The sequence below is a fragment of the Lacerta agilis genome, chromosome 1 (assembly GCF_009819535.1).
Source record: "Lacerta agilis isolate rLacAgi1 chromosome 1, rLacAgi1.pri, whole genome shotgun sequence".
Lineage (NCBI taxonomy): Eukaryota > Metazoa > Chordata > Lepidosauria > Squamata > Lacertidae > Lacerta > Lacerta agilis.
Genome location: NC_046312.1, coordinates 64,529,578 through 64,555,423, shown reverse-complemented (window position 1 = coordinate 64,555,423; position 25,846 = coordinate 64,529,578). Strand labels below are relative to the sequence as shown.

The window sequence follows — 25,846 nt, the reverse complement described above, 5'->3', positions numbered from 1 at the left end:
AGGGAACAATTTCAGGGCATTGTGGGCATTTATTCCCCAAACATTTTCCTAAATCCTTTTTACTCCAGCACTATTTACAGCCATTATTCCCTATGCTGTTCCAGCATTATTTAATTCCTCTAATCTCTACTTCATCTCAGCCAGTCAATAGGCATGGAGGGTGAGGTAACATAACAGAGGGAAAATATTATATTGAGAGCAATTCCTCTTGGACTGGTGACTTTAATCAGGAACGTAATGCCCCTCTGAGCTGCCAAACCTCCTGAAAATTGAGGTGAGGGTCTTAAGTGGCACAGGCTGCCTCCTTTAAAGTGGAAACAAAATTAAAAAAAATTCCTCCCAGAGCACCTTAGAGACCAACTAAGTTTGTTATTGGTATGAGCTTTCGTGTGCATGCACACTTCTTCAGATACTGTAACTTTCTTCCTTTAAAGTGGTATCTTGTACGCTCTTTACAACTACATTGTGCTACATGGCAAGCTAGCTGACTGCAAATCTGCAGATGAAGGATGTCTGTTTGCATGTGCAGACTTAATTCAAACCAAACTTGCAAATGGACAACTTCAAATGGGCTCACTGGTGGTGCCGATCAGCTGATAGGCACTATTAGAGATGTGAAGGCCCAGAAAACCCCCGGGGAAAAAATCGGAAAAACCCCATTTTTTTCCTTAAACCTTTTTGGTTTTTTTCCAAAATAATGGAAAAATTGAAAAAATAAAAAATAGATTATGTTATTTTAACATGATGAATATTTTAAGATAAGGGGTTCAAATATTTAATAAATCATTTCTTAAAAAATATGTATGGTATCAGATTATTCTAATTTCTGTGAGGACAAGCAAGTCCTAGGTTACAAACTGAACTCTCCAATGCAAGAACAAGATACATTTCTTCCTTTAGGAGGTGCTGTTGTCACCAGAAAAGAAAAAGGTTTTGGTTCTGGTTTTGCATGCGTGTGGTATGCATTGGTTCTGTTGCTCTTCACTAGACCTCAAAGCACTGGAAGAAAATACAGAGCAACAAAAAGGGCCTGAAAGTATATACTTAATTACAGCTCAGAAAATGATTCTGATTAAATTTCATGCCCATTCATTGAAACTTAGTCCCACTTCCTTCTTCAGTTCTATTTATGAGAATGTTTTTTTTAAATACTGTGGAGAGGAAATATGAATAATTGTTACTTCTGGATTTTTAAAAAATGTTTTGTGGAGTTTTTTTTTGTTCCACATAAACTAGTAAACAGTTCAGGAGATTGTTGCTCCATTTGTTACAAATACAAATAAATATTATTTTAAAAGTAAATTCTGTTTGTAATAATTGTTTGGATACACTATATTTTTAGTATGCTAGTTGTGATAATTTTATGCCCATTAAAATTGTCCAAAGTTATATTTTATGTTTCTAAAGTAACAGAATGACTTTCCATCTGGAAAAGAAAAAAGAAGTGCTAATGTAGCTTTTTTTCAATTTTTCTGAACATTTCCGTTTCCCCTGAAAAAACCGGGTTTTTTCCCAAGCTTCAAAATTTCCGGAAATTTTACATCTCTAGGCACTGTCGGTGATTCCCACTTGCTAAGGAACAACTAAGAGGTGCCCTTTAACTTCCCAATTGTTCCCTTGCAGCTATATCTTGACCTGCCCCACATGTCACATGGGGCCAATGGATGTGCTTTGCAGAGAATGGACATGTGGACCAAATTAGATCCCTGTGGCCTAGAGCTGTCCTAGCCAATTCCTGTACATGCCCCACCCCAGCACAATTTTCTTTCAAAGTGCCAAAGACTGCTACATTAAAAGGAGGCAATCTAAAGTGTGATCCCTCATCTTCTCTTGGAAAGACACTAACTAAAGAGGGCAGAGGCAACAGCTGCAAAGATTTTTGCCCCTGTGTGCTACCCATCCCTCAGATTGCCAAAAGGGAGGCATTGGAGCGTAAGGTTGCACAGTTTCCTTACTTAAGCCCTGTTTGAAAAACTCAGTCTCTTTTTTTATAAATATCACAGAATCAATGGATGCTTAACAGTCATTATTTTAATGGTCCTGACAGTAAAACTGTCTTTGATAAGCCAGTAAATTTCAGACCTAGCTGAACTAAGCTTTTCTCTTCTCTTTTCTTCTTTCTCCTCCTTTCTTTTCTTTTCACTATTGACCCACCTTCCCAGTCTCAGCAACCATGATCCACCAGATTCCACCCTAGTTCTTCTCCTGTTCCAGAATATGGAGTGCCAGTTTACTGAAATTTAAATGTGAAAGCCCTAGTGTTACATAATGGTACTAACACAACGGACAGCCCCGGAGCAACTAGTGTCATCCAAATTACAATATATGCCTCAAGTCAGGACCAGGACCAAGCAAGATGCCTAAAGTGAGCCTGCACTATTCAAACAGCACACTGAGAAAATAATTCAGGAACCAACTAACTACAGTACGTAATACCAAAGTCACATGCTGCACAGAAATATGCTTCTTCCCCACTTATATGGCTAGTCAAGAACAGGGAGCGGAGGCTTCTCTGCTGGAAATATTCCGCTCTATGACAGATTAAGCAAAACACACCCCACCCACTAGCTTCATCAAGCATAATGCAAAGCAAAACTGAATTGGATATTTTGTGCACATATGATACACATACAGTAAGAGGCTGTACAAACAAGAGAACATTCCAAATACATGCTATACAGGGTGTTTTCACTTTTAGTTTTCCTGTTGATAATTTATGCTGCTAAGTTATTCCCCCGCCCGCCCTTTATGCAGAAATAAGAACACACATATACAAGTAAAATATTAATGACAAGACCCTGATTCCACTGGCATAAAAATGTCTCACACAGTTCATTCAGAGCCTATCTGACATCCTTGACTTTGTGGGGTTTTTAATTTCCTAGATCTAAGCATCTGCTCCTAACTTGAATAAATGATCAAATGTGACTTTTCATTCCTTTTGCTCATAAGCTCCAAAAATCCTAGATCCTCTGTTAAACCAACAGCATCTATTTACACTGTAATTTGTCAGAAGCTGTTTTTAATATAAATAAGTAGCAGCGGGCCCACTGGCTTGTTTTCTGGGCTTCAAAAATATGCAGCCCAGCATGGCAATAAGGAAGAGAAAGCTTTATTTGGTTTTGGTAGTCTCATTCTTCCACTCAGTGTGGCATTAATGAAATTCAACATGATTAATGGTCTGGCCTTTCTATTTATCATCCTTATCTGCATAAGTATTTCCTGATCTCTCTTTTCATCCTATTCTGGGGCTTCACCACAGTCTCCTATGACCTTTATGAATTTTTAATGGAAAGTTCTTAGGGTCAGATCCTTACTAGTTTCTCAAGGAAGAGACCCGTTCAGAGTGAAGAGCATGGAGCACAGCAGTTGCTAAAAACCATTGTTATGACTGACAATCTTAGGTCACACCTTTGGCCCAGGTCATGCATGCCCACCAATGTTAACAGGTGCTACCCTAGCATTACTAGAGAAAACACTCACAGTAGTCCGAATTATCTGATGGGAATTGGAGTGAAAAACATCTGGTTAACTCCAGGTTGATATGTGCCTTGTTATTTCTGCCACAAGAAAAAGAGTGGGACTGCACTGAATGCAGTCATTGCATACTCAATGTTCCTTCACTGGCTCCATGTCCCTGGAATTTGTTGGGCAGGTGGGGCTGAGGATACTTGCAGGAAGATAGGCATGTATAACCCGTAAATGTTACTAATTAGACAATTTACAAAATGCTCATCAAAAACACACACACACACACTATTAGTAGATCCAACTCAACTCCACCCCAACTAAAAAAATAAGCAGAAAATTAAGGTCCAAAGGCCCAGGTAAATAGTAACGATAGCAATAGCAATGCTTGGCTTTTAAAAACAGAGAATATGCAGCCTTCCCCCAACCTGGAGTTATCCAGATGTTTTGCAGTCCAATTCCCAACAACTATTTTGGCTCCCACCACTCTTCCTCATCCAGCCAGTCCCTGACAGCTACGCTCCTTACCAACTGCTGTTCCACACTCTCTTGAGTACCTTTGCTTGACTGAAGTGTACTCTTTGAAAATGTCTCTTGCTTGCCTGCATGGAGGGCTCTCTCTCTCTCTCTCTCTCTCTCTCTGTGTGTGTAATCACCTGACTTTTCCATGGCTGTATGTAAAAGTAAGTCATATCTGCCGTTCCACCAAATTTGCCTCCCCCCCCCCCCAGCAGCACTGTCATGCAACTCCTAGAAGCTTCCCCACATAGAAGGCAGCCCTCGTCTTCCACAAGGGGCACATTCAACATGGCGCTATGGACTCTGATCATTTAAAAAGCTGATAGGATAGAAGCTTCTACTGAGCTCTTATGCTGATGCAATTACCTTAGAGGGATAAACACACAACATCCCAGGGCATGGTGCGAAGGTGCACATGAGATTACCACCTTGCTGAAGCTAAGCAGGGTTGGATTTGGTCACTGGGAAACTTCCTGGGAACCACATGTAAACTGCCTTGGGCTCCATGATGGAAAAAGAGAGGGGATATAAATGCAAGAAAATAACAGATAAATTACCTGAGACTTTTCCTTAACCAGCCAACACCTTTAAAATTGGCTTATTTCAAACAAACCATAGTTTTGATTAACTACAGTTTATTGGGTTCGGACAAAATGACAAGCTGTGGCTAATCCGAAACGAAAGCTTTTGATCTTGTGATCAGAAGCAAGGGGGGGGGGGGAATGAGACTGAGGCTCAGTGCAACTCATTCCCATCATGATAAACTATATGCTGAAACCAGCTCAATGACAGTGCCACATTTCTTCATTTCTGTAAAAACAAACTGATGCTTCAAGATCAGTTAGGATGAATCTATACTCATCATATTTCAGACAGTAGCTGGTCAATATTTACAAGGGAAACGACAGCTTAACAGCAGTGCATTGCCATAGTGCTGCCTGCTGCTAGGGTCACATGCTGTAGGACTATGTGACTCTGTGTTGGCCAGCAGGTAATGGCTTTTCCTACCTGCCTTGCCTATTCTCCAGCCCCGGGAGCCTTCATTAGGGAGCTGTTTCCAGAGGAAGAACTGTGAAGGGAAAGATACCCTTGTTTGCCATCAGCAGGTGGGCAGTTTCACTTGTGCTGCCCCACCTCCAGCCTGAAGAACCTTCAGAAGGAAGTTGCTGCCACAGGCATCACGTGGATGTGTTTTAATGAGATAAATAGAGTGAACGTTTATGAGTCAGAGAGTGCAGAGAGTGTGTGTATGAACTTAACAGTGCTTTATTTTTTGGCTGCTATATTGTTAATGTTGTTAATATTGTTTTATAGATGATAAATGCTGTATTGATTTGCTAATCGCATAATATGACATTTGCTTTAATTGTGATGTTTGGCTTATTCTTTTAGGTGTTGCTTTGTTAACAGTGTTTTATAGAGAGTAACTGTTTCACCGATGATCTGTTAATTATGCTATATGATTTATGCTGTATTTGTAATGTTTGATTACGTTCCATCATGTTACTGTTATTCCTTGTTTGTAAACTGGGATTTATTGGGATTCATTTGAATGAGAAATATATACACTAATCAAAGAAATATAACGAATCAAATAAATTGCATTAAGCCAGTACTTTTTTATTTCTAAAAAAAAAAATGTTTAGGTGTACACTCCTTTCCCTACTCATATTGAAATACTGCCCCTCAATGAGGCCAAACTTAGATTCACAAAATGTTTAGGGGTATGCAAACCCCTGCATCCACTAGACCATCATACCATTTGCCCAGCAGACATTATTTGAGCAAGCCTCTTTTGGAGTCGGAATATGAACGTGTAATGGAATCTGTGCAAGGAAAAATTAATGAAGCACTGTGTCTTGCACTACTTACAGATGGATGGACAAATGTGAGAGGAGAAGGAATTATAAATTTTGTTATAACAACACCTCAACCAGTTGTTGTTTTTTACAAAAGCATTGAAACAGGAGAGAATAGACATGCTGCAGAGTATATCAGCTGTAAAATATGTGATGTCTTACAGAAAATTGGGAGTGGTAAAGTATTTGCTTTGCTGACTGACAATGCCAGCAATATGAAAGCAGCATGGGAGATCATAATGGATAAGTATCCACATATTACTGCAATAGGATATGCACCTCATGGGCTAAACTTGCTTCTTAATAATATTATGAAACTGGACACCCTTCAAAGGATCTATAGACAAGCAAAAGACTAAAATAGTGACACTGAAGCTCTGTAGTAGCCTAAAACTCGGTGGGCTGGAGTGGTGATCTCCTTCGAAAGTTTACTAAAAAACAAGGAAGCTCTTCAAGAAACAGTAATAGTTGAAGATCTTAAAGTACCCAGGAGTGTAATAAACACATTTTTTTTAAATCAGGAAGTCTGGGTTCAGCTGCAAAATTCCCTGAAGATTCTAAAGCCAATTGCTGCAGCAATCACTGCATCTGAATCAGATAGTGCACTTTTGTCAGAAATTCCTTATCTAATGACAAAGATAAAAACAACTGTTTTTGAACAACTCAGTATATCCAGCATATTTGCAGCTTGCACTTACACTCCACTTACAACTATAGAAGAAAGTAAAGTGAAAGATTTTATTTAAAAAGGGAAGAATTTTGTTGCCATCCAATTCATGCAGGGGGTTGGACTGGATGGCCCTTGTGGTCTCTTCCAACTCTATGATTCTATGATTCATGCTGCTGCAAATCTGCTGGATCCAAGATTCAAAGGTGACCATATAAGTGATAATAGTACTGTTACTGCATTTGACTGGATTACAAAACAAGCATCACATTTAGGACTTGATGTTGGGAAGGTACTTTCACATGTTGCGGAATATAGAACATCTTCAGGGATTTGGTCCAGGAATGCAATCTGGGATTCTGCCAAACATATTCCTCCTGCAACATGGTGGCAAGGTCTTTGTACAACACAGCCTGACTGCTCTTGCTTCATACCTTCTTCAGATTCCTCCATCTTCTGCAGCATGTGAAATAATCTGATCTATGTTTGGAAACACTCGCACTAAATCAAGAAATAAACTGACATGTGAAAGGATAGAGAAGCTTGTTTCAATCTGAGCAAACATCCAGTTTTTAGAAGTCCATAATAACTGTGATAATGACAGACACAACAGAGTAGATGCAGAAGCAGAGACTGAAACTGATACTGATCATTACAGCTCAGAAAATGACTCTGATTAAATTTCATGCCCATTCATTCATTTAAAAAAAAATACTGTGGAGAGGAAATATGAATAATTGTTACTTCTGGATTTTAAAAAAATATTTTGTGGAGTTGTTTTTTTTGTTCCACATAAACTAGTAAACAGTTCAGGAGATTGTTGCTCCATTTGTTACAAATACAAATAAATATTATTTTAAAAGTCAATTCTGTTTGTAATGATTGTTTGGATACACTATATTTTTAATATGCTAGTTGTGATAATTTTATGGCCATTAAAATTGTCCATAGTTATATTTTATGTTTCTAAAGTAACAGAATGACTTTCAATCTGGAAAAGAAAAAAGAAGTGCTAATGTAGCTTTTTTTCAATTTTTCCGAAAATGTCCATTTCCCCCTGAAAAAACCCGGGGGAGAAACTGGGTTTTTCCCCGAGCTTCACAATTTCCAGAAATTTTACATCTCTAGCATCTCCCCCCCCCCACCCCAGGAAAAAAGCACAGCATTAAGCTATGGATACACATTTTCTGCACAATGAAAGACTGTAAGGGCATGTGGAATTGAAACATGCCGTACATATGGAAGCACATTCCTAGGCAGGGGCACTCGCTTGTAGGGAGGCTCATCTCACTCAGGAAACCATGGGCTTTAAAGGAAGTATTGATTTAACTGAGTACTCACTATGTGCAGTATGTAAAAGAGTAGCAAAAATGCTTGCTCTTCATATCTTTTATTCATCTAAAACATCAACTATCTTATATATTTCTTAGCAACCTTCCCTATAATGATGAAATCCCCTAATGCAAACATTTTTTTACCTGAATTAAGCTAAAATATTAATGATGTTGGAGTCAAGCTACTAATTAGAAAGGTATTTTTTTCTCAGTTGGCTCCATGCTGTTGCCACCATTCTTCCAGTCCTCGAAAACCTGAAGAGACATTCTTCAGAGCCCATTAATTGCCTTCTACTAACTCAATGAGACGGCTTGTCTGAATAAATCAAGCTGTCTTTGGCCTGTCTACTATTGATGGGTTTCTGCCGAGCTACAGAGAGCACTACCTTCCTTTTTTTCTTTTTGTAAACTCAATATATTGTTTTCCAACTAGGATGAGACATTCAACTTCATGGCCAGAAAAGCACACAGCACGGGGATTTCTTTTAATGCGTTCTTCACACAGTGATATTTCAACCACTGAAAAGTGAGTTAAATACGAAGTCCTAAAACATATGTACATATCACTTCCTGTACAGCAACAACTATAAAGCCATGTGAAGGCATAGATTTTACCTTGAAAGCACAGAAGTGTATCTCATTATGTAGGAAAGCAACGTGTCAAGAACCACTCAAGAAGGTTGTATTTATGGTATACATGGTTTTATTAAGCCCCAGCACCCACAGCAAACAAGACCTGTGCATATTTCTGTACCGGAAGATGCAACGGGGTCTTTTGTACATAGGGCTCTTAGCTGAATGTTCACACTCTATGAGGACTGTGTGTACAACCCCCAATATATAAGCCAGCCAAAACAGCACCAAACACAGTTAACACAGGTACATTTAGCTTGGAGAAGAGGAGACTGAGAGGAGATGTGATAGCCATCTTCAACATCTTAAGGGCTGTCACAGGAAAGTTAGGGTGGGCGATATATCAATATCTTGTCTCTTATCGGTATGAACTCCAGACCACAATAAAGGTTTCATATTTTTTCACTCTGTAATATATTGAGACAGCCAGGAAGCAGCACTTTACTGCAAAGTAAAGCCTTTACTGCAAAGTAAATGGCCATTTCCTGCCTGCCCATCTGTAAAGCAGAAGTCCCTGCCACTTCTCAGCTGCCTAAAGGTCTTTAAAGGTAAAGGGACCCCTGACCATTAGGTCCAGTTGTGGACGACTCTGGGGTTGCGGCGCTCATCTCGCTTTACTGGCCAAGGGAGCCGGCGTACAGCTTCTGGGTCATGTAGCCAGCATGACTAAGCCGCTTCTGGCGAACCAGAGCAGCGCACGAAAACACACGTTTACCTTCCTGCCAGAGCGGTACCTATTTATCTACTTGCACTTTGACGTGATTTCGAACAGCTAGGTGGGCAGGAGCTGGGATCGAGCAACGGGAGCAAACCCCCATCACGGGGATTCAAACCACCAACCTTCTGATTGGCAAGCCCACCTGCCGTAAAAGCTGCTTTCTGTCTGCACAATCTGCAAGGTGCAAGCCCCATGCCTCTTGCTAGAGACAGACCCAGCATAGCAATAGGCTTCCCTGTTGAGGCAGGGAGATTTTGATTAGCAAACAAAGTTTCTTTTCTCCCCATAAGATTCACGTTGCTTTGAGGCACACACTTTGCCTCTTGCTAGGCTGAATAGAGACCCAGCACGATATCCAGCTAAGCATGGTATCAGGGTCTCTACTCTGCCTAGCAAGAGGCACAGTGTGTGCCTTAATGCCCCGTGGAGCTTATTCGCAGATAAAGAAACTTGGTTTGCTTATTGCAATTCCTCAACAGTGCTGTGGGAGGAGATTCCGTTCTTCATTTTAAGATCAGTGTGGCTTGGCTCCAGCTTCTGTTCTGAAAAGGATCTAGGGGTCTTAGTAGACCACAGGCTCAACATGAGCGAACAGTGTGATGCAGCAGCAAAAAAGCTAATGCTATTCTAGGCTGCATCAACAGAAATATAGTGCCATAGCCCCCACTCTATTTTGCCTTGGTCAGACCACACCTGGAGTACTGTGTCCAGTTCTGGGGGCCACAATTTAAGAAGGATATTAACAAGCTGGAACACGTGCCGAGGAGGGTAACCAAGATGATCGTGGGTCTTGTAAACCCAGCCTTGTGAGGAATGGTTGAGGGAGCTGTGTCTGTTTAGCCTGGAAAAGAGGAGATAGAGTAGCCACGTTCAAATATCTGAGGGGGTGTCACATGGAAGATGGAGGCAGCATGTTTTCTCCTGCTCTGGAGGGGGCAGGACCCGAATGAATGGTTTCAAGTGACAAGAAAGGAGATTCTGTCTAAACAACAGGAAGAGCTGTTCGACAGTGGAAAGGACTCCCTTAGTAGGCGATACACTCTCCTTCCTTGGAGGTTTTTAAGCAGGGGTTGGATGGCCATCTGTAACCTAGTTTTCAGGCGACATGTGGCACCTAGACCTGGCTTTCTAGCACTGCTCTACACCAGTTCCAAATCTGTTACAGGGCCAAGTTCAAGGTATTACTATGGGTATATAAAACCCTTAACAGAACATTAATATGTTCTCCAGAAATCTTTAATGGTTTAGTTAAGCATGCTATCACTGAGTAAATTTTCATTTAATTATACGCATCAAATTTAGATTTTTTTAAAAAAATATTCCCCATATTATTATAAGCCCCAGCCTTATTTCAGACATTGTGATATATTGAGGTATTGCTTGTTTGGAGGTTCTAGCAGGGGAGCGCAGCTATCGTATACCCTTGACCGAAGAACGGTACACTCCTTCTATCTGGGAAGGTCGTCCTCTTCCACCGAGCGCGCAGCTTCGGGAGGGACGCACATGGAGCGGTGAGGGAGGAAGGGGACACCCGCCTAGCCAGCCAGATCAGCCGAATCAACCCTGGCGATCAATGGGGTGACAGATGTCGCAGCCAGATCGCCCTCACATCCGATTGGAAGGGAGTTAAGATGGCGGACTATCAACATCCTCCCTTCTGACCTCCGTATTTTACTGGTCTGTTTTTATGATTTATACTGTTTTTATCTGCTGCTTAGGTTTTATCTTTGTTTTACTTTTATTTTTATTTGTTTAAGTAAGTGTAGATTGAGTTTTAAATTTCAGTCATAGGTTTTTAAGGGGGTTGTTTTAAGTTTTAGTTTTGAGTTTTTCTTGTCCTCCACTTGGGAGAGCGTCGGGGCCGAACGGTAATTAAGAAAACTTCCAAAGCTGCGACCGCTTTTCATCTTTATCTTCCCTGCATGTACTCCCTGCTTTACTGTTTTATTATCTCAGCTAACGAACTGAAGTGAGATTCTTACCAACCTGATTGTAAACAATCAAATAATGGTGACAACCCGGAGTGGCTGTAAAACCTCAGGCTTCCCTAGGAGTAACCAAAGACCTCTCTCCAAAAGAGTTGCCTCAAGGGAAGTGCAATTAAAATCCTCTCGGCTCCACAAGAAGAGGGATAAGGTGGAGTTGTTTGAGAACCAGCAGAAAACCGAAACTCCCCCCTCTCGTATGGAGTTTCCCTTCAGCCACAATGAAGGGCTGGCAGTGGCAGTGCAGAGAGAGGATAATGTTGAGGAATGTCAAAACCCTGGGTCGATAAAGTTGAAAGTAACCTCTAGTACACCTGGTGCAGACTCTGAATTGCTCCCGGAACAGAGACTTAATCCTCAACCTCCTCCTGAACTATCCCGAGTCCAAAAATTGGAGGAATTAATGTTAAAACAAATTTCAGAACTGTCTTCGGGAAACTCTAAAACACCAAAAGATTTATGGTTCCAATCTACAGAGACAAATGATGAGGATTTACCTGTAATTAAATGGCTTATGCTCCTAACTGAGGACATTGAGCATATTAAATCGTATCTAACTACCTGCACAAAAATCCTTACTATAGTGACAGATATCTGTAAAACCTCCTGTGAGGAACCAGGCAGAGTGATTGTTGGACTGAGTAACAACAATTTTGTCCCTACCACCTGCAAAAACAAATCATTGAGGAAGTCCAAGAGTTCCTGCAGGACTACTGCCTTGAAAAGGAGACCTCCTAATGTTAAAAAGAGCAAAAATGTTAAAAATTTTAAGGCAGGGCGCTACAAAAAAATGGATTTTAAAAAACTTTTTAATCTCCTCAAGAGTACCACAACCCCCAGGTCCAGAGGGGAGACTGAGAAACACCTTTCTAGCAAGCTATCCAAACAAGAACCTCCTACAAATTCCCGCACTGATGCTGCATTGAAATGCCTGGAACCTTTAGCACCTGGACCAACACTTAACTCTAAGCAAGACCTTATGATCCAAGACCCATGGTCCCATGTTCTATCTGTAGAAAAAACCAAGCCCCCTGAGAGGAGGACTTTGACAGATAACAACTGGAAATTGGTGTTGTACCAAAACAAGCTTGTTCTATCAAACTATCCTAAGCCCCCAGGTCTTCTGTCACAAGAAGAGCGTAAAGCTCACCTACTGAACTTTCTAAAGATCTACATACCTGGTATCCTCAATAACCCTACTGATTTGGCCCAAGTGGAATATCTATATTTCAATGGACTCCTTGCTAGAGCGGTGGTCACATTTTGCGACGGGGGACTGGCAAAATTGGTGTATAAATGCAGAGAACATCTGATCACAAGTGGTGTAAGAATATCAAGATATTTTAAAAATGAAGCACCTCCAACTCCACTTTTTCTTCAAACTGCAATTTTGCCAAACTCTCTCCGACACAAGGTTGACCAACACGCTCTAATTGACATAATCTCGGCTGATGAAACCGTTAACCATCCCACTGACTTGGCCGCTAAGGTCCCTCAAAAGCTGGATTCTTCTGAACCTATGTATGCGGTGAATCAGGGAATCATCCTTGACAGCTTTGATAATAATTTACTTCATTCTTATAGTGCTCTTACACAAGAAGCTCAAAACGAAATACTCTACAAAATTGATACCCTTCGTTTCTGTCTGGCAAAACTGACGAAGGAACAGCTGGAACTACCCAAACAAAACATCCCTGACTGTGCTCCATACCATCATGAGCTGGATCTGTGGGTTGGGAAGGTGTCTACTCCACCCTGCCATCAGGTGGTTGCTGAGGTGAACCCACTTTCTCATAACCAGGAGGCGATAATCTCTCCACCAGACCCAAGCTCCAAACATCCCTCTGAGGCCAATAGGGCCACAACATCTGCTTGGGACAAAATGAGAGAGCTTAATGATCTCGAATTGGGCTCTCCATATAAAGTGCCCCGTATGGATGTGTCTCCTTGCAATCATATTCATCCACTCTCTTCAAATGTGAGCAGGCTCCATACATCCATAGACATCATCGAATCGGCAACAGAACCAGCTGAACCAGCCCAACCACTGAAAGAATCTTCATCCGCATCAGGAAAAGTGCTGAATAATACACCAGTGCCTATGCAGAGAGCTCCTTCTAGGCAACCAGTACAGCCAACAGACGTCAGGGCAAATCATCAAATGAGGGATGATTCTGAGACATCAGTAGGCCTGAAGATGGGCTCAACAGAAGACCCCTTGGGCCTTATAAATAAAATTACCTGCCCAAGGAAGCGTCAAAGGAAAATTACTGAGTTTGTTAGAACTGGAAATCCCATGAATCTTGACCCCCTCCCCCTCCCTTCTTGACCATCATACTTCCAGACAGATCAATCTACACTTTCATTTCTGTGCTGGAACATTGCTGGGTGGAGGGGAAAAAAATCAGACCCAGAATTCTTAAAGTTTTTAAATCTATTCCAGATTATATTGTTACAAGAAACATGGGAAGATGAACTAATGGAAATGAATGGGTATGAACTTCTTTTACTTCCTGCATGCCCATCACTCAAAGGGGGTCGTGCCAGAGGTGGCTTGGCCATAGCAATTTCACTTAAACTGCACGCTAAACTTACTCTTATAAAATCCTCCCCCCCTTACGCGATCTCAGGTCTGATTCTAAGTAATAAGGTAGAGTTAATAGTTACAAACGTATATTTTCCGCCAGGCGGCCAAACAGCAGATTTATACTCTAGATGGGGAATTTTGGATGACCACCTTACCTTCTGTTATACTAAATACCCTAACGCCCTCTCCGTAATGGGAGGAGATTTTAATGCGCGTATTGCAGCAAACTGGGACTCACTTAGTAACTCTAAATGGTGGATCACACCTGACCACCTAATTTTTGATCTCCCCACCCATGTTTTTAGGGAATCTAAAGATTCTAGGGTGAATGTGGCAGGCACTCTCCTTTATCACTTAATTTTACGATTGAATTTAACAGTTCTAAACGGGAACTGTCCTCCCGATATCCCAGGAGAATTTACTCATTTAAGTTCATCAATGAGCAGCGTCCTTGATTATTTTATTGTATCTAAAGAGGCTTTCCCAAAGTTTTCTTATTTTAAAGTTGAAAATGTTCAACTAAGCGACCATCTTCCCTTAGTTGCAAAAATGTCGATTGATTGGGCACTGGTAGGAAAAAGGCACCCTACCTACATAGGAATAAATGCGGCGATAAGAGTCAAAGGATCTAAATGGTCTGCAACGCAGGCACAAAAATATTCAGAATTTTTTCATCAGACGGTAATACAATCTTATCCTGAGTTTGGTTCAAACCTGCATCAACATCATCAAATTATTAATCTATTTTCCAACTTATTGAATGACCTTACGTCCTTTTTTACTGTCCCCGCTCATCGGATTAATCGGGTTCATTACAAGATAGGTGCCCCGTGGTTCTCTATCCAATGTAAACAAGCCAGGCAACTTCTTGGTGCCATTTATAACGAATACAAGGCCACTGGAGCGGAAGTGCTTCCTAAGGAATATTACCAGGCAAAAATAGCGTATAAACAAACGCAAAAAAGGGCTAAACAGGAGTGGCAATCGAACCGATGGCAGGAACTAGTGGCTGTCTCTAAGTCTCGGAATTCCCGCCAATTCTGGGCTTTAGTTAATAGTAAATCTAGACGATACCCATTAACAGTTATCTCTGCTCCAGTATGGGAAGATTATCTGAGGAGTTACTTTACTTTACCAAATACCAACATTAATTTAAAGGACGATTTTTATGACCACCTCCCCCTCTGGCCAGCCATTGACCCAGCTGAAATTTTAGATATCATCTCCGAATTTAAAACCGGTAGAGCTCCTGGCCCCGACTTGATTCCAGTGGAGCCTATAAAAGTTCATGCAGAATGGTGGGCAAAAGTTCTAGCTATCACGTTCGATGCCGTGAACAACAGTGGTAAGATTCCAAAAATATGGAAGGAGGCAATTATTATTCCGATCTTTAAAAAGGGTGCACCAGAAAACCCAGAGAATTACAGGAACATCAGTTTACTGTCCATAATTGGGAAAATTTACGCACGTTACTTGCTAAAAAAGCTTACAAAATGGGTGGAAGATAATAAATTGATTGGCTTTGAACAGGCGGGATTTAGACCCAATCAATCCACCACTGACCACGTGCTAATTTTACATCACTTAGCTCAAAAATACTCTTCCCCAAAAAGAGGACAACTTTGTGCGGCCTTTATTGATTTAAAGGCCGCTTTTGATAGCATCCCCAGAGAACTATTGTGGGAAAAATTAGCCCGATGGGGAATAGACAGAAGGCTTTTATGGCTGATAATCCAATTACATAGCGGATCGGCTGCCAGGGTGAGACTTACCCCTGCTGGCGACCTTTCAAATTCAGTTCCTATCAATAAAGGAGTGCGCCAAGGATGTATACTTGCCCCATCTCTTTTTAATCTTTTTATCAGTGACATGAGGACGCCATTGATAGAATCACAGGAAACTATTCATGCCCCACGTCTAGCCCAATATCGTTGTCCCCTTTTACTTTATGCGGACGATGCGGTGGTCCTATCCTTTTCTAGAGTTGGCCTAAGGAGAGCATTAAATATTTTTGATTCATATTGCAAATCCAATCTTCTTACGATAAATCACGCCAAATCTAAAGTTTTAATTTTCTCCAAAAGCCGGAGATCTTATAACTGGAAAATAAATGGAACACCTATTGAGCAAGTTTTTAAATTCCAGTATTTGGGAGTATATTTGCAATATAACATGGTCTGGAAGGCACACCTCACCTATACAGTAAACAGAGCGAAAGCTTTTTCATTTGCGCTTTTGCGCTTCTTCTTTTCAGACGGAGCCTTTCACATCCCATCCGCACTAAAAGTCTTTAACGCTAAGGTGATCGCCACATTGGCTTATGCGATCCCATTATGGGGGCCTTTTGTAAATCTTAACCCTTTGGAGATAATCCAAAACCAGTTCCTGAGACGGTTATTAAAACTACCCCGATGTGTAAGCAACTCGGCGATACGTCTGGAATTGAATATAACATCACTTGAAAGCACCCTATGGAAACGCATGTTTAGTTATTGGTTGTCATTATGGTATAGACTCCCTAACCATTATCTACTGCAGTGTCTCTGGAGAGATAATTTTCCCAGCCCTTGGGCAAAAATTCTACACTCTAAACTGGTGTCCCTTGGATTATCACCATCTGAACTACTGGGAATGGGTTTAGGCCCTGCCAAGAGAGCTGTTAATATAAGGCTAAAGGAGGTTGATCTCCAGCTTAACATTCTGACAGGAGGTGGCACCTGTTCACCAACAAGCCTGGGGTTAGCACCAATAACGAAATTACCATCTTACTTATCTTCTATTTCTGTGGCGGCGCATAGGTATGCCTTTATCAAGGCCAGATTTAATGCCTTTCCTTCTAATGTCATGGACAACAGACTCTCAAATGGCCAGATCTCATTGCTATGCAACTGTAATAGTGGTTCCGTAGAAACATTACAGCATATACTTTTTTCCTGCCCAGCTTATTTGGCAGCCCGGTCTAGATTTCTGTCCCCACTTCTGATAGGACAGGCTGATAGAACCCAGGAGGCTAAATTAATTCATTTATTGAATGATGAGGAACCGAGTAGATCTCTTACAGTCGCTAGATTTTTGATAAATGTCCTATCCCAGAAAAAGAGAAATGGGTCACTGCATAGTTTCGATACTTTAACTAATACTAAGTATCATTAAGAAGAAATTAAGTTATTAATCAACTCTTAAATTAAGTTTTAACTGAATCCCTATGCTGTATATGTATTAACTAAATTGAAGTAAAATGCTGTTCTTGATGGGTTGCTAGATTTGATATTGTTTAAATTGCAGTCTTGCTGCCTCGTGTTTTTTTTTTAATTGTCTTACGTCAAGTTGTTTTAAATTCTATGTTTTGTTCGCTTGTCTGATTTGTTCTTGATATGGGCCAATGGCCGTAATAAATTTTACTTACTTACTTACTTGAGGTATTGCATTGTTTAGCTGGCAATATATTGTGATATTGAAATATTTGCTGGTGAGAGGAATTGGATTGACCCTTTCCTCCCTCTTAAACTAGCAGTACTATTGTTGTTGTTCAGTCGTTCAGTCGTGTCCGACTCTTCGTGACCCCATGGACCAGAGCACGCCAGGCACGCCTATATTTCACTGCCTCTCGCAGTTTGGCCAAACTCATGTTAGTAGCAGTACTATTAACAGGTTATAATCATAAACACATGAATGTGGGTGGACTTGTGCCTCCATCCTTTTTCTGTTGCAGATGGGGCATGCTGGGGCACTGGAAGCCATTATTAACCACATACTACTTGTGAGACACCACCTCATTTCCCCCCCTCAAATAACCACCTCATTATTTGTAAAATCTATACCCCACATTACATCTATACCCCACCTTACATTATCGATGGGGTCCTCTTGCCTGCAACTACAAGCTATCAACGGTTTTAAAACTCAGCTAACTTATACTGCAGCTGGCTGAAGCAATTCCAGAATTCTCACTAGGATATGGCTAAAGCTGTATGTACAAGAGCACTGTGGACTGCAGAGAAAGCCTTTCAGTACAGTCCAAGTGAAAAGCATCCTGGACATCTCAGAAATGTCACTTGGAACTCAGGAGCATGACAAAGAACAAGTGAAATGGTATTTCTGTGAATTCCTTTTGACAGATTTCTATCAATCACACCAAGTACAAACTAAATAGTTTAACTTGTGAAGCCCATGCTCAATTTGTTTTACGCCTGCCAATTTAGGTTTAACTTTTTGTTTAAGTGTTCTTACTTGAAATGCTTAATATTATTTCAAATAAAAGGTTGTGTAAACCCCACTAAAACTTAACTTATTCTATATAAAATTTGATGCAAGAAATGGCTCAACAAAATAAGCTTGGTTTGTGAATAACCAATTAACTGAGTGCTTATGGCAAATAACTGTTGCTTCTGGATGACCAGGCAAGGAAGTTTGGCTAAAATGGAGAAAAGTTAGTTCTTGTTATGTTGTCAATGTGCCACAAATGCACAAGTGCGCATGCACTGGTGATCTAGAAAACATCTCCATGGATTGATCACTTTTCCATGCATAGTCACAGGTCGTATTCACTAAATCAAATGGTCCTGAACCTTTTGAGAACAAGGATCCACCTTTAGCCCAAAGATGCAAAAAGACCCAATTTTTAATTCCACACTATATACTTGTACAGTGGTAATGTTCCTTAAAGAAATCAGCCCTGAGTGCTCCCTGGAAGGACAGATCCTGAAGTTGAGGCTCCAGTATTTTGGCCACCTCGTGAGAAGAGAAGACTCCCTGGAAAAGACCCTGATGTTGGGAAAGATTGAGGGCACAAGGAGAAGGGGATGACAGAAGATGGAAAAATCAGTGGAACCTAATTTGCTTCTGACTCCCCATTAAGAAAATTATTTACTTTGTTTCCAAGATTCAGGGTTCAGTGTCAATTCTTATTTAGCTAAAATGGGGGCATCCACACACAAGAGGAGGTATCAGCAGGCTTAAGGAAACCTCAAGGTTCGCAGATGTACAAAAAATGTTTAGAAGAAAAGCACCCTCAGGGCAGGCGGGGAACCCAAGAACAACCCAACAGGGAACATGTATGCTCAATAGCAACAGAAAATTGGAAAAGAAAATGGACATGGCTGCTCAGCTTCAAGAACTGCTGATCAGCTAGCTGAGAAACAAGGCAAGAAGATTAAAGGAGAGAGTAGAAGGTACACAGTAATATCATTAGGTCTTTTCCTCCATTGCCCTTCAGTCTATTTGTCACTTTCTCCTTCATCCTCTAAAAGGTATGAGGAAACACAGACACAGATACAAGAAGTATAGAGAGAATCTTCTTATAGTCTAAAGTGAATTCATTTGCTGGTTCACACTGAGAAGCTATTTTTAAATGTTGTTAGGAACAGAAGAAGTGAGAGCTTCCCAAAGAAGCCAATGGAGAAATCCAAGATTTCCGTGTAACCAGGATTGGACACCAGTGTAGCCACCAAACCCCACCTTCCCCAAATGCAATTCATTGTCACCATATTGCAAGTTGGAAAGGCTGTGGATGAGGAAATGGTTTATGACAGGCCTGCAGTGTAGTTCACGTGAAATACTGCAGTTTAGGCTCTGAGTGATCTACAACAACTCTTCAGTGATGTCCAGAAATATTAGACCCCAATCAAAGGTTGGATTCAGGCTAAGTGAGCAGTTTTCAACAGCACTGCTGCGGTATTATCCATTGCTCTTATTCCCACATTGCTGGTTGGCTTGAGAAATATGCAGTGCAGTTCAGTATTGCATCCTCACTGCAAACTTATGGGGCACAGTAGTCTTCTGTTAACATTGCTGGGCAGAGCTTTGGATTTCCAGTCAAAAATACCCCATACATCTCAGGTTGCAATAAAAATCTAGCTCCTTGCGTTTCCCTCTGGAACCTCATTCCAGGCCAAATCCATCAGTTCAATTGACTTGCATTCCCCTTTAAATGTCCAAGAACTAACAATATAAATAAAACATACATGAATCAAGTTCCAAGTTACAACAGGGTGGGACTCCTGTATTCAATGTTAACTCCCCCCCCCCATTCTACTTAGCCACAGGCCCTGGTAATACCTGTGGCACACTATAACATTTTGTTGCAGGACTCCATTTGTAAGTAAATCGGGTGACTTCAGTAGCGTGATCCAAGAATTTTTCCCTTGAAGTCCCGCTAAGTTCAGCAGAATTAACTTTGTAGTTAGTAACCCACAGTTTCAGAAGAATACAGTATAAATGCCACTAAGGAGGCACTTCTTCGTAGCTTCCCATACTCACAGCTTAGTGGTAAAGTAATCATCAGAAAAGCCGAGGCAGGTATGATATACAATGAGAGCACTTCATGTGCATCATACTGTATTGTGTTAGGTTCATGATCTACGCTAGCCCTGCGAACAGTTATGCTTCCAGTGCAAATGGGTTGAAGAGCAATACGGACTAAAGACTTGCGCTTAGGAGCTGCATGTGCACTAGATAAAATTTCACACACAGAAACAACGCAGATTCAGCTTAGGCCTTTGGTGATTTATCAGGGAAATACATGTGCGTATTTGTATCAGGAAGATCTCTGATCTTCTTCAGCAGCCACAGAATGGGTCAACATTCTTGCAGAAAGCAAGAATCCAACAAAGCAGCTGGAGGTGCTTCTTTAAGAAAGAAGCATTTAAATCAGAACGTTTATCAAAAGGAAACCAAAGGCACTGCACTAAAGACATAATCCAACATAAATCCCATAATCAGCCCCAAAGGCTGGTATGCAGTCTCTCTGGTAGGAAACAAGAGGGAGGGGACTCAACAAGCTTGTCAGTGAATAAAAAATGCTACTGTGGGACATAGTATAGGATTGTTCCCAAGAAAAGCAATAATGTAAAAACCCATCTGCTGCAAAGTATAACATCCTGCCTCTACCTCCCACCCTGCAACATCTTAAGTGCGTTTATGCATAAGTCAATCCTCTGTGATTTCAGTAGGACTTATTTCCAAACAAGTATGCTCAGGATCAGAGCTCAGTGTAGTCATTTCAAGACAGAACAGAAGCACCTATCAGTTTAACAATTCAGCATGCCCACCTTACTTAAATCCTGATCCTGGTCAAATGAACTTACCAAAGTTAGCTGCTAGCTTTCAAATAGCTCAGGAAGCAAGCAACTTCTAAGCTATCCAGTGAAAGGATTACAACTAATTAAACGGTGGTAGCATTCCTTTGCTCCATTAGTCCCAATACAATCAGCCCCCCCCACCAGAAACATGTTTTAAAGAAAACAAGGTCTGCTGCCAGCTGATTTTCATAACGAAACCAAAGATACAGAGATTTGTTATATTGTAAAATGCTTATATTACTTGTAGGAGATATAGAAGAGCAATTTAACGCTCTGTCACATTTTATTTGATTGTTGTGCACGTGCGCGTGTAAGCAAGGCAAAGAAACAATTCCTGTAAGATCTGAATAGCCTAAGAGCTACCCAGCATGTGATGCCTTTTGAACACGCCTTTGGTCCCACTCTGAGTTCAACCAGAGCCACAGCCATGATTTGGTTCCTGGAGATGTGTTTATTCGTACAGTCCTGCATACCTGCTGGTCTTACAGCAGCAATAGAAATTCACAGGATCTAAAAATAGTTCACAGATGGTACCTTAACTCTGCCCCATGACCATGTCCAAAACGCTGTACACACACACACGTGTTACATGGGAGCAACTCTCACTCAACTCCCAGGGACTTCCCTCTGAGTGAGCACGTCCAATATCAGGATGCAAACCCATGATCCTTAAGCCATGCTTAAGAGTTAAGTTCTGTGAAAATCAACAGGATCCATTTCTGCATCCATTCAAATCAGCATGTAAGATTCCATTGAAACCAATGGGTTTGGCGCCTGGATGTGACAGGGTTGGGCGCTGCGTCCAGGAGGACGGCGTGCTCTCTCGCTGCACAGACCGGGCGGGAACATCAACCCCGGCCTCACCATTTGGGAGTAAAGTCCTGGCCGTCTCAAAATCAGGGCGGAGGGAGATTTCTGAAAAATGGAGGGATGGGATCGGGCGATCACTGACGCGCGCCACCAATCCAAACCCAGCCAGCGATGGACGCCTATAGATTTCCGACGAGGGAACTGAAGCCCCTTGTCCCACTGAAGTTCCTTCCCGGCCACCCACCAACCCTGGCACCCAGGATCGCGGCGCTTACCGGAGTCTGTGGGCCGGGGTCTGCCGCTGTCCCGCAGGTAGTAGTTGAACTCGAGGCAGCGGTCGTTCTCCACCGTCCCGTCGGAGCAGAGCTCGACCAGCAGCTTCAGCGCTTTCTGGCAAATCTCGTCCTCCCTGCCGCCAGGCATCGCCCCCCAGCATCCTTGTGAGTGGAGAGGAGCTCTCCGGTCGCTCACACGCGCTTCTTCGGCTGCCGCTGCCTGCCTCCCGCTTGCCGCCGCCGCCGAGGCAACTGGGGAGACGCCGGCATACTGGGAAGAGGGAGCAGCAGCAGCAGCAACGCCGCCCCTCCTCGCCGCTGCCCAACTTCGCCTGGCCGGCCTCGGCACTGTGCAGGAGCCGCCACCGCCGGGCGTGACTACTACCCCGCCCGGACGAGGAGGAGAAGGAGGACCCCGCCACCAGTTGCGCGCAAAGCCAGGCTCCCAGCCAGCCGCGCCTCGCTCGGCTCCAGGCGGCGCCCGAACGGCTCTCCCTGGCGGCCGCGAGCCTCACTGCAGCAGCCCGGCGCCAATAGGGAAGGCGCCTCCTTCCTCTCAGCGCCCAGGCTGAGGCGAGCTCGGCGTTTCCCCGTGTCTCCCCTTCCCAAAGATTGTCAGCTATCGCATTTCTTTCCCCACCTTTCTTTTTCTGGAACAACATTTCCCCGGAGACCTGACGTTCCAAACACACACGTGGAGCAGAGCAGCGCAACTCAATGGCTGCCTGCGTGTGGAATTCTCCTCAAGTACTTGGGGAGCCACGTGAAGAGAAAGTGCTGTTTTCTTGAGGCAAATAAAACAAAGCTGATTCCTAATCTTGGTGCTTTTAAAAACAATTCTCTCATAAAAAGTTTCCTTTTGGCAACACAGCTTTCCTTCCCTCAGTGTACAATGCACAGGCTTTGGTTTCTGGGCCTCTCCATTTCCCCACGTACTGGGCCCTGCAGGCTATTGTGAGTGGGAAGCACCACAATTTTTCCAGAGAATGGGAACCAAAATGCTTCTCTTCCTTCTTATTTATTCCAGTGAAAGATCAAGCCATACAAAGCCTCTCGCCTGTTTTTTTCATCAACCACTTTTTAAATGGTGGTTCTGTGTTTCCCAGGCATGCACTCGCAAGCTATAGAGAAGTGAGAAATCCTCCACTGAACATTTTTGTGTTTCGTTTTGCTAAGTGTGGGAGGGCCTGAAACAGACAAAATCTGCCACACATGGGGTTGTTTTTCATTTGATCAAAATAGGGTCAGTATTTTCCAGCTGGTTCAACTGCACACGTACACCTGCTAATCCTTACTTTAAAGTACCAGCTGGTGTCCCCAGAGGAATCTTACCACCTGCTAGTGCCCCCCCCCATTTTGTGAAATAGCATGAAGTAGCTCCACACGCAAGGTACATACATACTGCTAAGTAATACTATGTATTTTCAGGTTACGTTGGGTCACATCATGGAGGCACAGTACATTTATTTATTTCCCCAATTTATAGTTTGCCTTTCCACTTTTAACGGAGTGTTCAGAGCATGATATAAATAAAAGAGACGACAAGAAGCACATTAAAATTGTAACAATCCTCAGTTCTTCTAATAGCAACTCAGCTGCTGAGTACTAAGAGCTGTGGCCAAACCAAGGCCACTAAAAACCAAGAGGGATATAGCAGCCTACTCAGGGCAACCTCAATATTTTCAGAAGTACGGAATAAAAACAATGTTTACAAACAGTCAAGTAGGAGCCACAGAGGGTAAAATGGGGTATCCTGGCAGAGGACATAGCTGGCAGGAACCTTAAACAAGAGCACTCCAAATGACAACATTTTGCTCCCAGTGGAGAACTTGCTGGGACACCCAAAGGAGCAGAACTGAATTCTCTGCGCATCAGCTGACAGGCAGGGAGTTCAATTCTGCTTTTCTGCAGCAGGATCTAACCATGTCAGTCTCTACCTGCCCTGCACATGGTGCTACTTATCACATCAGATGTGAGGCAAATGGGGGCCAGGTTTGGAGAACACACCATGGGGAAGGAAGCCTGGTAGGTGACATTTGTCCTTCAAGCTGGAAGTTCTAACGCTAATTCGGGGCCAAGCCTGGCAGCCAGTAGTTCTTCAGCTGCCTCTTTTTTCTTTCTCTACAATGGCTGAGCAAGAGAAAGGTGCTCATGTGGGCAACGCTTCATGCAACCTTGTGTTTCTGGTTTAGCAATTTGGCACAAAGCTCAGGAAGAGGGCCCAGTATGAGAAGGAAAGAAATGAGAGTTGTACATGTAAGATTTTCTCATGTAGACCTTTTAAATCCAGAGATGTCCCCCATCTCCTATGCAGAACTGCTAGGCTGTTAGGGTGGCTGTGACTTCCTAGGCTATAGTGTATATATACCTTGTGATACCTGATTTGGGGTAGTAAGGAATGGCTGAAAACTCAATTCTGCCTAGGTATTGTTCAGAACAGCACAACCATGGTAGAAATAGAAAACCTGGGAGGGAGTCAGAGGAGAAAGTGTGGGAAACACACACAGAGAGGATAAAATGTCAGGATGATACTAACACCATGGGTAGTCAGCAATTAAAGGAGATCTTCCTTGTTGATTCTTGTAGAGGAGGAGGCCGTTCTTCTGCACAATTCTGCTATAATATTTATAAACAGTTGGTGAAATGCCATATGTTTTCTATGTCTCACTACCTACTCCCATTCAAAAATCATTACAGTCGCTCAACTAATTGTTTTGCAATTATTTTCTATAAATAATGCATGTGCAGACTGCCGCTTCTGACTGTTGGAAGGAAAAAGCCTCATATTTTACAACATTAAACAAACCCCTTTTGGTTTAGGAATGGAGATACAAACAGCTTTTTATACAAATGGAGAATGTGTCTGTGCCTAAGTCGGGAATAGTCTTCAGTATGTGCCACATCTACTTGACCTATTTTAAGGTACGCAGCATTTTACCATGAGCTGCTTAGCACAGACTGGATGCAGAACCACCAAGAACTCAGGAGTTCCTTTAAAAAATAAATAAATCCATCAGTCACCCAGAACCCAGTGGTATGTGTCTGTTGTGATATAATTTGAGAAGGATAACAAGGAGTCTTAAAAATCTCTTATATCACAGGTCTGCAAGAGATTGCTTTTAAGATGGAAAGGTGATTATTACAGTCTTTATGACAGTTTATTCTCTTTAAGTTGAGGGGAACTTTTCAACTAATCCTTCAAACTGCTTTTAAAACCCCACCTGCACCCACAATCTGAAGCAGCAAGGTAGAAGTGGTTAATGACGTGTTCCTTGCAATGTCTGCTCATACATCATGGAACATACTGTAGGAGCATTAAGTCTCTCTATAATAAGGCTCTGACTTTACTGTAACCATACAGTAATTTCCATACACTAAGGGGAAACAGCTGGAACAGAGAGAGATAAAAATGGTGGAAGTGAAGCTCTGCCTTTTACTCAGGAGCCAAGTCAGGTACTGTATCATACTGTTAGGCATCTGCCAAGGCCAATTCAGGGCTTCCGCTGCTGACCCTAAAGGTGCCTTACAGCATACATTCACACACCAAATGCAAGAACACATAAAAACTATCAAATATAGCAAGATAGTGACTGTATCTTCTCTACCACGTTTCAGTTATATTTTTGTATGCCCTTTTTATTTCCTGTAACAGTGCATACAAATGGTATTCTTTTCAATAAAAGCAGAGTTTGGTTAAAAATAATCAAAGCTACTAAAATCCACAACATACTATAAAGCTAAGAGTAGATTCAAAGAGAAAAAAAGGGGAAAGCAAGCATAAAAGTAGGAGAGACAAACTTCAGCCAAGACTAAAAGTCAGTGAATGCACTTAAAGCCTTAATTTGCTCTCCTGAGGCTTAAAACACAGGGGGACAAACAAGCCATCTAAGCAGGAAATTCCACAGCCTGACT

General features: G+C 42.1%; 1 protein-coding gene across 5 annotated transcripts in view; it reads right to left on the bottom strand.

Annotated features, from left to right (window-relative positions):
- SYT9 (synaptotagmin 9) overlaps positions 1 to 22,389 on the bottom strand; it is an 87,305-nt gene extending 64,916 nt beyond the window's left edge. For 4 of the 5 annotated variants that reach the window (XR_004426822.1, XM_033151863.1, XM_033151851.1 and 1 more), the window contains exon 1: positions 21,935 to 22,389. Coding sequence is in view for 4 of the 5 variants with exons in the window: in XM_033151863.1 (XP_033007754.1) it covers positions 21,935 to 22,082 (148 nt within the window). In the remaining variant the exon portion in view is untranslated. The remainder of the gene's footprint in view (positions 1 to 21,934) is intronic. The other variant, XM_033151874.1, reaches the window with a different exon arrangement.
- Positions 22,390 to 25,846: the final 3,457 nt, after the last annotated feature.